The 12,564-nt window shown below is 38.7% G+C and overlaps 1 protein-coding gene across 1 annotated transcript in view; it reads left to right on the forward strand.

Moving 5' to 3' along the window:
• Positions 1–12,564, forward strand: part of TOX (thymocyte selection associated high mobility group box) — a 225,791-nt gene that overhangs the window by 111,163 nt on the left and 102,064 nt on the right. Inside the window, exon 2 of the mRNA XM_074818637.1 lies at positions 6,829–6,894. Coding sequence (XP_074674738.1) covers positions 6,829–6,894 — 66 coding nt within the window. The remainder of the gene's footprint in view (positions 1–6,828; positions 6,895–12,564) is intronic.

The raw sequence follows: 12,564 nt of genomic DNA on the forward strand, positions 1-12,564 counted from the left end.
GCCATACAGGGACATCCAACTCTGCAAGGAAATTTGACTTCTTTTTGCCATGATGCTCCATTCAGGCATTTTCACCCAATCTCATAGTCTCCCAGTGCTTTCTTCTTCTGAAAAACAATCCTGGAAGGAAGGAGTGAAGACAGCAGAACAGAGACAATCAAAGTCAATAGTCCTAGATTGTTTTTTGACAATTCTCCTGTGATAGTCCTTCAGCAATGTGTCAAGCCCCTTTCCCAGGAAGGATGCCTGTCTGGAATGCATTACTGTAACCTGTCTTGGTCAAATTTAAACATGTGTTCAGTACAGCATACAAAATGGAGTTCAGGAGACAAAATGGAGTTTCAATTTAATACAGACATACTGCTCTGCCAAACTGTGTCAAGAAAGGGATTTTCCATCGTGTAATAATGTTTACAGAGCATTTCTGGTTTTATCTTTAATGGTTGCTGTAACAAGATCAACTGTTTCTTTAGCATAGCCATTTGATGATTTATGTTGTATCCCATCATTATTTTAGTCTCATTTCAGCAGCTCTGAGTAAAATAAAATACTACTCTGTTTGTCATTGAGCAACCTGAGACAATGTCCACTCTTGATATTTGGTTTAAAATAAAAAAAAAAATTACCTAGTTTTAAAGCTTTTTCAGGATTATAAATGATATCTATAAGCTGTAAGCACTAAAATCACTAAATCACTAGAAATAAATAATCTTTTTACACAATGTTATTGCAACATTTTCTTAAAATGAAACACAATGAATTGTGTTGCGGTGCCATCAGAGCAAGGTAAACTATGGTTAAAAGGTACAGCTAAAGTTTAAATTTAAATCTAGCTTCCAGTTCCAATCTAAAATGGGAGACATTAGTATTTAGATTATGTGATTAATAACAGAGGCTTTGAAGATCTGTAACATCCTTTGAAGAAATTGGGATGTCGAGTCCAAGTGGCTTTACCCAGAAGCTGAACTTCTTAAATGCAGCAACTTTCACCAATTTGATCATCTTTCCCCTTGCTTCTTCTCCTTTAATCTCTACATTTCCGGATATTGCTGTTGAGATACATTTGTGCACAAAACAGTGTCCGAAGTTGCTCCCCCTCCACACCCCAGCCCCAAGCTTGTTTTGGCATCCAAAGTCATATGGGCTAGTATTCATCATGGTTCCCTGCCTACACTGCAGTTGCATTAGGTGTAGTACTGTGCTGCACTTCAGTATGAACTAGAAGTTCAGATCCATGTGCTTGGTTTTCTTTTAGCTAATATAACTATGCCTGCAAAACTTAGGGCACATATAGATATGTATATGCATACAAAGAGAAAGCAAATAGGCAGTTCCCACAAATGTTTAAAACTGTGGATGAAAAAGGAGCAAAATAAACCCTCACTTGTCTCAACAACAGTAGGAAGTGTAAGGTAGCAAGTAGACAAAGAGAGGGGTGAATAGTCGTACTCCTTGTAATCCAGGTAACACAGGTGACCCCGGCAATGAAGACAGAATGACTTGGCATAGAAGAAGGTGGGGAGGGGAGGACATATAGTTAGGCTGGAAGCCTCTGTTAAACATGTGCATCACTGTGCCAGTTGTCACCTGAACTAGCTACATGAAATTAATGCAAGTATGAGTCTGCATTTATAACCACTGTATACTCACATACAGTTAGCAGTATATAAATACCTTTTTTTTCCAGTTATCCTCTTTGGCTTTCAACCCTTTCTGGTTTTTTCTGCCCTCTTGCACCTTCCTTTTTGTCTGTCAAATTCTTCTGTGTATGTAGGCTGTAATGAAGATTGTTTAAGTTGGTGTCACCATGAGAAATTTTGTTCTCTGTTTTGTTTTGTGCCACCTGATTATAATGTCTTTGTGACATAGTCCACATAGGGTGTTTTTCTTTTAAAGAGCCACATAAAGAATGAATACAAAAATACCATTCTTGCAAGCTTTGCTGCTTCATAATCATTATTATAAGTGCTGGCAGAGCTGGCTGCAACCTGACTGAGTTGGCTGGAACCTGAAAGATGAAAACAGACTTCCTGGCCATGACTACATTGTGTGACTCTGATGTGATGCCATGCTAATGGGAGACAAAAGCCAGCTTTGGATCCTGTGGTAAATCCATGCCTGATAAAACAGCCTTACTACTCTGGACATTTGCTGAACTCTGACATAGCTCTTGCATCAGTAACAGTCAGAGAGTGTTTATGTAATTATGTTCCTAACTTATATGAGTAAATTGAATTTAATAACAGCACTTGGGTATTTTGTGCATGTTGGTTGCTGAACATTATAATGTGTCTTACGAAGGGTTATTCTAAGGGAGACTAACTGGCCATGCCATAGTGTTGCCTGTATGTTTTATTTATAATAATCATTTAAATAAAGAATATGATGCAATTCTGAATATATATTAAAAACAACCCCCAGTTATATATCTTTTCATATTACAATGCAGTCATATTCTTAGTTTGCTCTCACCCAAACTTCTCATGCAGTTACACTTTAATATGAAAAGAAACGTTGTCAAGAGTAGTTATTATCACACATCAGAATATTGTATTAGCATTCACTTTTAATAGATTAAAATGAAAGATTTTTAAATCTGCCCTTAATGATACTGAAGGATCTTGGAGACACATTGGGAAAGCTTTAGATGAAATGTCATATGATATATATACATCATACATAGGTTCATAAAAGACAGTTCATTTAACTGCCTGCCTTTGTGTTTCGTCTGTTCTGTTTAGATGAATCATCCACAGGTTAAGTGATGCTTGTGCAGTTAATTTGTTTGCTTGAAATCAAGCACAGTGAGTGGCAGGGAAGTTTAGGGAATACAAGGTTCTGGTAGATCTGGGGATGATGAGTAAAATAAGACAATTTTGGAGGCATGGAGTATAACCTGGAAGAAAAATCTGGTGGTTGGAGGCATATTTGTGTCCTATCTGCTGATCTTTTGACTCACTGTCTGATCCGGATGTGTTGCTTGAACTGCTGTTGCATAAATCACCTCACTTGTAAGGCTGAATTCAAGGTGGTTAATGAGTTAAGCTGCCCTGGAGGAGGGTTGTTGAGAGCTGCCATGCTGTAGAGCCTGCATGTTACAAAGCACTGCATAAAAAGGTGAAATGATTCAATATTCATTTCTGGGGTTTAGGGGCTTGTTTTGGAAGCTTCTGAAACACATGGGATAAAACAAGAGTAGGACCTTCCAGTTGGTCAAATTGTTGACATTTTTTTCTCAGTCTATTATTTCAATGTGGGATAGTCACGTTTGGGCAAGGTGGGCACAGATACAATGTGCTGCATCTGTGTCTCTGAACTTGTTATTGAAGGCTTGAGTACCCTTTTTTTGGCTGGGATGGGATGTATAGGTTATCTGTACTCCACACTTCTTTGGCAGTTGGGAAAGGGGGTGATGAATAAGCAATTCAGCATTGAAGTAGACATTTTGTTTTATTTTGGTATACAAAAATCATAATTTCACTCTTTTATAAACATTTTAGTAAACACTGAGAACTTGGAGGCATCTCCTGACAATACCTGCTGTAGGAGGTGCATGTGTATATGCTTCATCATTTGAGTTTACGAGTATTTTTCAGGCTCACATCTGAAGTCTTAGGAACTGCCAAGAAGCCGTGCAACATGCTGCACTAGACTGAGAACAGATAATAATTTATATAGCTGTAAATGAAGTACAAATACTAACATGGCAACAGTGTTAGTGTCAGCTAATACATTACAGTCCACATCCTGCAAATATAAACACTGCAAAAAATATACATTGAATCAAATCTTATCGAACTATTCAACATATTGCACAACATGTTATGCATACTTCTAACAAGCAGATGCTAAATATTGCAGTGACTAAACTCCATGTTTGAATATTGAAGAAATTAAGTAATAAATCAAACATGGGTATTTCTAGATGTTAACAGGTCACTCAGATTTTATAGACATTATGCATCAATATATTTTTCTGAGAATTTACCTTAACAAATTAATCTAAAATGTGGCAGAAGGTCATTTCTCATTTAAAGCCAAGCCAAAAGGCCAGGAAGTTTAACTTTAGGTATACTTTTGCTTTTTGGTTTCATTGATGCATGCTCACATTAAGCCCACAGACTATGGTTGAACAAAAACTTTTCAGAGCTAGAGGGCCACAAGCAACGAACAGGAAAGGCTGAGATCCAAAATCCTATCAATGCCAGAGGCACCACTAGTAGCAAGGCACTGATCAGGTAGGCAGATGATCCAAGAACAACACACAGAATGAATAGAATTTCCAGGATTCATGGAAAATTACCTTAGGGAAATTTTTCTGTGAATGCAGATTTGGTGATTGTAAGCTTGGGAGCAAGGACAGATGACCAAACATCCAAAAGAGGGAATTATCTGAAAACTAGTATACTTCATAAAGATTCTTAAATCACAGGCTCAGGCATTATGAAAGGCAAAATAAATTGAAATAACCCTTGACTGTATCTAGCCAGTATGCAGAAAAGGAAAGAAATTTCTTCATGTTCATTACAACTAAACACATGCAACACAGTATTTGAATTATAGCAATGGTTGCAATGTAGTGCAGAAAATATATGAAGATAATGAGGTAAATTCAAAATAGGAGACTTAAGGCATCATGGTTTCCATGGCAGATAGGACTACCATAACCAGCCAGTGTAACTATCCTGTCCATAGGATTTCTTATAAAAATGATATGGAATGCATCTTTCTGAAAAAGATATCTAACTTCATTTTAAAATGTCTAAGAAACGATGAGTTTGCTGTTGACATAATGCTTAATTACCTTCTAAAGTAGGACCTTGTATCTTATTTCAGGACTGAATTTCTATAACTCCCATTTCTCAACACTAGATCTCATTATACCACTGTCAGGAAGGTTGACATCTTGCTATCAGACATCTTTCCAGGGCGTAAGTACCAGTCGTAGTGATCAAGGCACCTTTCAGCGTTACGTCTGACAAGCTGATTAAGTTGAGCTCCTGTAGGCCTTTCACTGGAGTGCTTGGTTTCCAACTGCAGGCTGTGAAATCTTTCTTCAGAATTTTGCCAGTCCATATGAGTAGAAGAAAAAATGCATTTTTTCTAGTGTGCAAACAATCCAGATGCTAAAAAGTTTTCTCCAAAACTCTACTTGGAATGCTAATAAATAAGAACATTCTTGAATGAGGAAGCTGAAAGAAATGGCAAGTGTAAACAAGAAACAATAAAGCAACAACCATCAATCCCTATTTTTATGATCTAATCAAACTATCTCTATTCCATGAAACTCTGGAAATACTCTATTCCCTATGGCAGATCTGTGCCCATGGCATAATCCTTTCCCTCCCTTGAAACTAGGACTTCTGACAGATAGGCTGTGACTGTCTATTAAATAGCTCTGGCCAGGAAGGGCAGACCATCAACTGCTGTTCCAGGAGCTGGCACTTGTTCATTTCTACTGCTGCTGTTACAAGCCTTGTAGCCTCTGGCAGAGAAAGAGGATGAACAGCTCGAAGCTGAAATCTTTTCAGCCACCTCAGCAAAAATTGTTACAGCTATCTGCCAAAGCCACAGTTTGACTTTGCCGCCTTGGTCTGGTTGAACATACTGCACCTTGCAGGTAGAATATCCCAAGAAGCTCAGCACAGGTCAAGAAATATCCATGGGATATTTCACTGCCACCTTCTGTAGGAGCAGAGCAAGCTCAGCAGTGGGGACTTTTTAAAAAAGCCACTGCATCATCAAAAATAATGGCTCATGTCCAAAATATGTCACTCTAAGCATTCACAGAAGGGGTCAGGTGAAAGTTATTTCAAACAGACCTCGTAACAGCTGGAAATTTTTGGTTGATGACTGGGGATGGGGATTCCTGCTGTTGTTCATTTCTACTTGAAAGGTTTGAAAAGATTTTCCCTACCTCCTGAGCAGATACTGGGACTATAGTTGCCCTGTTGGCACTGCCACTTGAGCAGGCGTGACAAGAGTTCTGTGGGGACATTTTCCAGATTACATAAGAAGTCAGTAGTTTTACACTACTTTGTGTTGGTACAGGATGAGGCTTCAGTTCTGACAGTTTTTCCTCCATCTAGACCTTCAGTTTTTAATGAACACCTTTCTATCAGATTTCTGTTACTTAACTGCAGCTGAGGGGAGAAAAAGAACAACAAAAAAAGTTTTGTATACATTTCCAGGAATGGTATTTATCATTTATGGAAGGGTATTTTTGCAGTTCTGATTATGAATGTTTACTTTATTCACACATCAAGCAAACTATCCTCTTACACCATATGGTCAGGAGTTATACTGTTTTATACATTCAGATGTCTGAAAGCTGTCTGGAAATGTATTTCCTACTTGCTGATATGGGAACATTTCAATAGGAGGGGGTTTAATTTGTTTTGAAATTTCAACTCTTGTTCTGCTCAGAAGCTAAAGTTGGAATCCATTAAGATGCATTTTAGTGCAGTTTCTATTCTCATCTTCCTTTTCTCAGTAACTGTGCAATTCACTTAGTACTTCATTACAACTAACAGCAATATGTATACATGGTGCACAAAATGAGCCATTTTGTTTTAAAACAGATTGCAGATGAAAGGAAACCATTCATTTCTTGCTTGCTAGCTGTAATTACTAGAGCGCTAATTACTCCAAATCACTGACATCCAGGGTCAATAAGGATGACAACAGGAACATCAAAGACAAGATGCACACACGCAATTACAAGTCTCTAAAACCAGGCTGTAATATTATTTTATGGCTACTGGTTTTTTTAGTCAATGCTGAAAAATATTCAAGTTTGCTGAATGTTTACTATTATTTCCTTTGCAGTTTGACGGTGAGAACATGTATATGAGTATGACAGAGCCGAGCCAGGACTATGTGCCAGCCAGCCAGGTGGGTTAATTAATCTTCTCTGCCTTGTTTCAAATTGTAATTAAACAAATTCAAAGAGTTGCATTGCAAATGAGTGGCACTATCAGTAACTGCTGCAATCAGGAATAATCATAATTTATAAACAAAGCATTTAAGCCTTGTTTCCAGTTAATGAGATAGAGCTGATAAAACACCAGAGTTGGCGTTTGTTGAAAGATACTACCTTGTTTCCTCTCCAGAATGCAAGCAGCTGTTTTGCCAGCATGATCTTTCCTAAACAGTTGTTTTACCTTCAGGAAATAAAGTCTTTACAGGTGCAGGTTATTTGTTTATCTGACTGCAGACAAGTTAATCATTATAAGCTACACATGTCACAAATAGATTTAATTATCACTCGTAGGCCAGTTGTAGTTGAAGAATTGCATTTTTAACACTAATTGTATGGCTGAGAAATGTTGCCAGTGTCACACAATTAGTGGTGGGGTTAAGGCAATGACTTGGTCTTCCATAGCTTGCAGCCCAAAAGGTTTAAAATTTTCCACTTGAACCCTGAGATACTATAGATTTCTAAGAATGAAAGATTTTAATTACTTCTTAAAAAAGCAAAAATAGTTTTGAAATTTTTGGTTTGTCTATCTGTAGCTACATCTATATGTAGGGGAGAAATTTTCATTTACTTCACATTTTTCAGTCAGTTTAATTCCACATTAGTGAGTGATGGTGATAGTGGTGCAGGTCAGTTAGATTGTATCAGAAATTGCCCTGAATAATCAGACTTGTGGTCTAGGTCATGCAAATATCTGAGGCCCAGCAGTGGTTAGTCTGATAAACTTCTTTCTGATGAGACCGGTAGGATTATGTGAAGAGCTCTCATTAGGTGGGAGATAAGTTTTCATCCATAGTAAATGTGTGTCGATGAACAGGTTGTAATTTAGGAATCAACAACTTTGGAAAGTGACTGTACATTCAAAGCTAAATGTCTTCATGAAGTAGGGTTCTTCAGGTACATGGGTTCATTTGAGGGCAGGGAAGCAGGAGGTTGTGCGAGATGAGCTACATTGTTCAATCAAAAAGACTGTCTTTAAAATGTTCCACCATGTTGCTTCCCAGCCTTCTGTTGAAGTTATTCTGAAATACCGTTAGAGACCAACTGTACTTTGCATTTAGGTTTTGTGCATGATTGAAGTTATTCAGCTAAGAACCCTCCAAGATCCAGAGGTAGTTTAGAATAGAACTGTTTGATTAAAAAATGAAAAATTATATTATTAATTTTTCTCTAACCATTAATCCAAAAACTGTACTGACAAGTTTTAGTATTACTATTAGATTAAAGCAGCCTAGTATCATCTCATTTATGCCTTAAGGGTTTTGAAGTGCAAGGGCTAATTGAATTTGTTTGAAACAGTAGAAATACAAACTCTGTGAATGATTGCTGTTATAAGGCAGCTGCTACCTTTCAGAGAATCATTATGTCTGTCTTAAATAGTTTTGAATAAAGAATTGCAAATCCACATTATACATCAGAATTATTTTTCTTCTGTTGATATTTTTGTACTGTGTATGCATGTAGTTTAAATAATTTAAATGGCATATTGAAAAATTAAGAGTATAAGTTTTAATCTTTTATGCGGTTTCTACATGTGCTAACAAGGCCCAGATCCTCGGAGATATTTATGCATCTAACACTCACTGCTTTCAGTGGAAGTAAGGTGCTTAAAGTACCTTTAAAGATCCAGGCCTAGATATTTTAAGTGCAAAAGATTTCAGGAAAAAAAATCTATCAAATGTGACATTTCCAAATGACAAAGATGACAGAAAGCCTTGAATGCTTACTAAGGGCTGGAACCAAGAAAGGGCTTACGGACTTAAAATCTTGCTATGGCAAAGCTGAGCTCTTGGCTGTCTGGCTCCCAGGTGGAGTTCAAAACTCAGAGGCAGGTGTTGAAACTCTCTGTCCTTTGCTGGGGGATCCACGTAGCAAGAGGTAGCCCAGCTGCCAAGCACAGTATTTTAAGTTATTACCAAATGCACACCGGTCAAACAGCCTCCTCTGCCTGTTTGAGAGAAGCTGTCAGCCTTGGGGTGTCGCACCTTCCTTTCCCTTACTGTGATTCTCTCCTGGTGCTTACACTGTTGCCGTTGTTTTTTAAGTGAATATATGTGAAAGCCTGTAATAATAACATTTTTTTTTTTTTTTAAAAAGGAGACAAAAAAACACATTAGGAGCAGGAAGCCAGGGTCTATTGGAAACCTACCTCTCTCTTGTTTTGGCAAGAACCTGGGACTGTGAGAGAAGCCTTCCCAAACCTGTTCCTGACTTAGCTGCTAGTCACACCTCAAAGGAACTAAGCAGCTCTCCACTGACACTATTGGTGAGGTCTTCACCGACTGTAATGGGGTGCCGTTCCTATCTCAGGCAGAAACATTTGGTGGTCACCCAAAACCGGTGAACTGACTACCATTTCAACATCCAATCTGCTTGTCAAAACTGGAAAAAATATGATATTCACTGCTCTGAAAACAAAGCATGCAAGATTGTGTAGCTTACTGGGGAAGGAGAGGAAGAGGAAAGGATAGGAGTGTATTTTCTGATCCCTGTTTTCAGGACTGCTTGTTCATTTTCCTCTCACTGTTACTGGATGTAAAACAAATAATCCCATAAAAAGAGATGAGAAAATGTTCTCATCCAGATGAAAGCCTAGTCACTTCATTGATAGAGTTTTGTCCTGTGTCCATTTTGCATCTGTTCTCACGAGCCTTGCAGTTGCATGACCTCAGCAAGAGGAGTGCAGGCTCCTTTCCACCCTCAATAACTTGGCTGTTCCCTTGCAGGATCAGAAATGAGGGTTTGAATCCTGTCAGAATGAGGAGTGAATTCATTTCAACTTTCCTTGATGGCTGCACATCTGTTAACTAAAATATGAATCCCACATGTTAGGATATGTACAGTCCTATCAGAAACTTTTATTCAAGCTCTGATCATCCTGACTGAGTCAGACATGAGCGTAATTTTCTAATTTCAGAGTCTGACACAGCTTATTTGGGAGGTAGGTTGGCAGGCCACGTCATGATATGCAACACCAAAGACTCAGGGGTTTCCGCTAGGCTGTCTTCAAGATTATGTGACTATAGAGGCAGGATTTTGGGGGTCCTGATGCATGCTGACATGCACTTAAGTTCTTTCTGTTTACTGCAAAGTGTTCGTATCCAGAAAAACATCACCTTGTATTATTTTAAGGGTTTTAATCAATTTATCCCCTTTAGGCTAATATAAACAAAATCTCAGCCATTGGACAGGAAAAATGTACTTTTGTTCCTTTTGCTATATAGCATCAAACATCTGTATAGCTTGGTAATCCAAGACAAGTTGCCTCACAGCATCCCTCAACAATTATCATTTCTGTTCAATTTTCAAATCAGTACATGCTTTGGGACTTACAGACTAAGTTGCTAAGTAGCAACATATGGCTCACTACTGTTCCTGTGATGTTGCTGCAAGCAAATAGCATAATTCTATACTTGAAATGATTTTTACAGAAAGCCAGTGCTGGAACTGAGCCAGAAGTGTAAGTATACAGTAAAAATTAATGATATTCTTTTAAACTGTCCCAAAAGGCTGTTTGGCAATGTTGTCTCTGTGTACATTTTATATATGCATGTAAGTACTGTATTTTTGGTTATGATATATGTAGTACAGGACTCTGCACTGCAGGCATCTCCTAAATGAGTTATGCCAGCCATATTAACAAACATACATAGTAAAACTACATGACATTTTCACTACTAATTGCGCTTCGATCTGAAAATATTTATCATTTTAAAATAAAACTATGCCGACTGCTCTGCATTTCAAATTCTCACAAATTTATTGTTTTCTCCCCACACCTATAATTGGAATCTTGGAGATGAATTGTTCTTCATGTAATTCCTCCTCCTGTAATTTGTGGGCCATGCACAGCACAGTAGAAAATTATATTGTTTATTTTACATTTCTTCCTAGTCACAATGCAGAATGTAGTTCAGGACTCTGTTCCATAAAGCCTTGGCACTTTTGTAGCCTTCCAGAGGCCTGATAAATGTTAAGGGTAGCAACACCAGCTGCCAAATCCCTTGCACGATCCAAAGGGAGGGGAGAAGAACTGGCCTGGAGCTGATGGTTTAGGGCAGTACCTCAATTGCCCCAGTGGGAAGAAAAGAGATACCCAAGGCAGAGGAAGGAGTGCTGTTTGCACAGAGGTGGTATTGTCCTCCCTCCCAGAGCTATGCCAGGGAGATCCGTGTTAAAATACATATGCATGGTCTTCGATACAGTGGGCACCATGGGTATCAAAACTGTTTTGTCCTGTACAGCTCCAGGGTAAAAGAGTGAACATCCAACATCCAAAGAATGACATCCAACAGAGAGATTTTTCATGTTAACAGGAAACTAAAAAGTTCCCCTGCCTTTTGTTTCTATATGCACATGGTCCTTTTTACATGTTTATATCCTAATTTCTTAGAGTATTAATGGGATAGCTATTACTCCTATGAAGTAGGGATGGATTAATACTACCTAATAACTGCTCTCTCTTGCTCTGTATTGGTCCTTCCCTGTAGGTAGACTGGAATTTGAGAATACTGTATCTCATTCCTGCCAGTAGATAACGGCTCTTCTCTCCTGTTGCTCTTCTAGAGCCACAGTCAGCAGAGCAAGTCAGGAGTGGACTCCCTTGGAAAGGATTCAGAAAAAGCAGCATTTTTAGATGGAGAATAATTAAGTGGTCCAATGTAGTCCCATGGGTACATACTACCCTGAACTCCAGGGAAATACTGCCCAAAAGCTGGAAAGTTTTTGTTCATTAGTTGAGAGGCTGCTCAATGCCACCTGATCAGTCTGCTGGCGGTTTGCAGTTCAGGGCTGGGTTGGACCGTATTCCACCTCCCTCCTCCTGGTATACTATCTTTTAATTTCAAAAATAGAGTATCAGCAGAAGGGAGTCCACTTCTTGCTCCTCCATTTCTCTGAAGGAGGCTATAGATGCCACTTTCCAAAAAAAAAAAAAGGGGGGGGGGGATGTAGGTTCAAATGGCCTCAGGGAAAAACAACAGGCAGGTCTTTCAGATCCTGAATAAATGGTTAAAGGTAGAGGTAATTTTATCCTACCTTTACCTTTTGTGTAGAACATAATCTTTTAATGTGTCTTAGCATCAGGCACAGAGTCTGGAAAGAACTGCGTCCCTGATAAAAAATACATCAATAGTTGCATTTAACAAGGCTGTGTATATGTTTATAGAGGTATTTATATAGAATCATAGAATGGTTTGAGTTGGAAGGCATCTTTGAAGATCATCTTGTCCAATCCCCTGCCATGGGCAGGGACATCTTTCACTAGATCAGGTTGCTCAAAGCCCCATCCAGCCTGACCTTGAACACTTCCAGTGATGGGGCATCCACAAGTTCTCTGGGCAACCTGTTTCAGTGTCTCACCACCCTCACAGTAAAGAATTTCTTCCTGTGTCCAATCTAAATCTACCCTCTCTTTAAGACTGTTGGCCCTTGTCCTGTCACTGCAGGCCTTGTTAAAAAGTCTTTCTCCATCTTTCTTAGAAGCCCTCTTTATATATTGAAAGGTTGCAGTAAGGTCTCCCTGAAGAGGCTGAACAACCCCGACACTCCCAGCCTTTCTTCATAGGAGGGGTGTTCCAGCCCTT

Source organism: Strix aluco, chromosome 1 (genome assembly GCF_031877795.1).
Source record: "Strix aluco isolate bStrAlu1 chromosome 1, bStrAlu1.hap1, whole genome shotgun sequence".
In the NCBI taxonomy this organism is placed as follows: domain Eukaryota; kingdom Metazoa; phylum Chordata; class Aves; order Strigiformes; family Strigidae; genus Strix; species Strix aluco.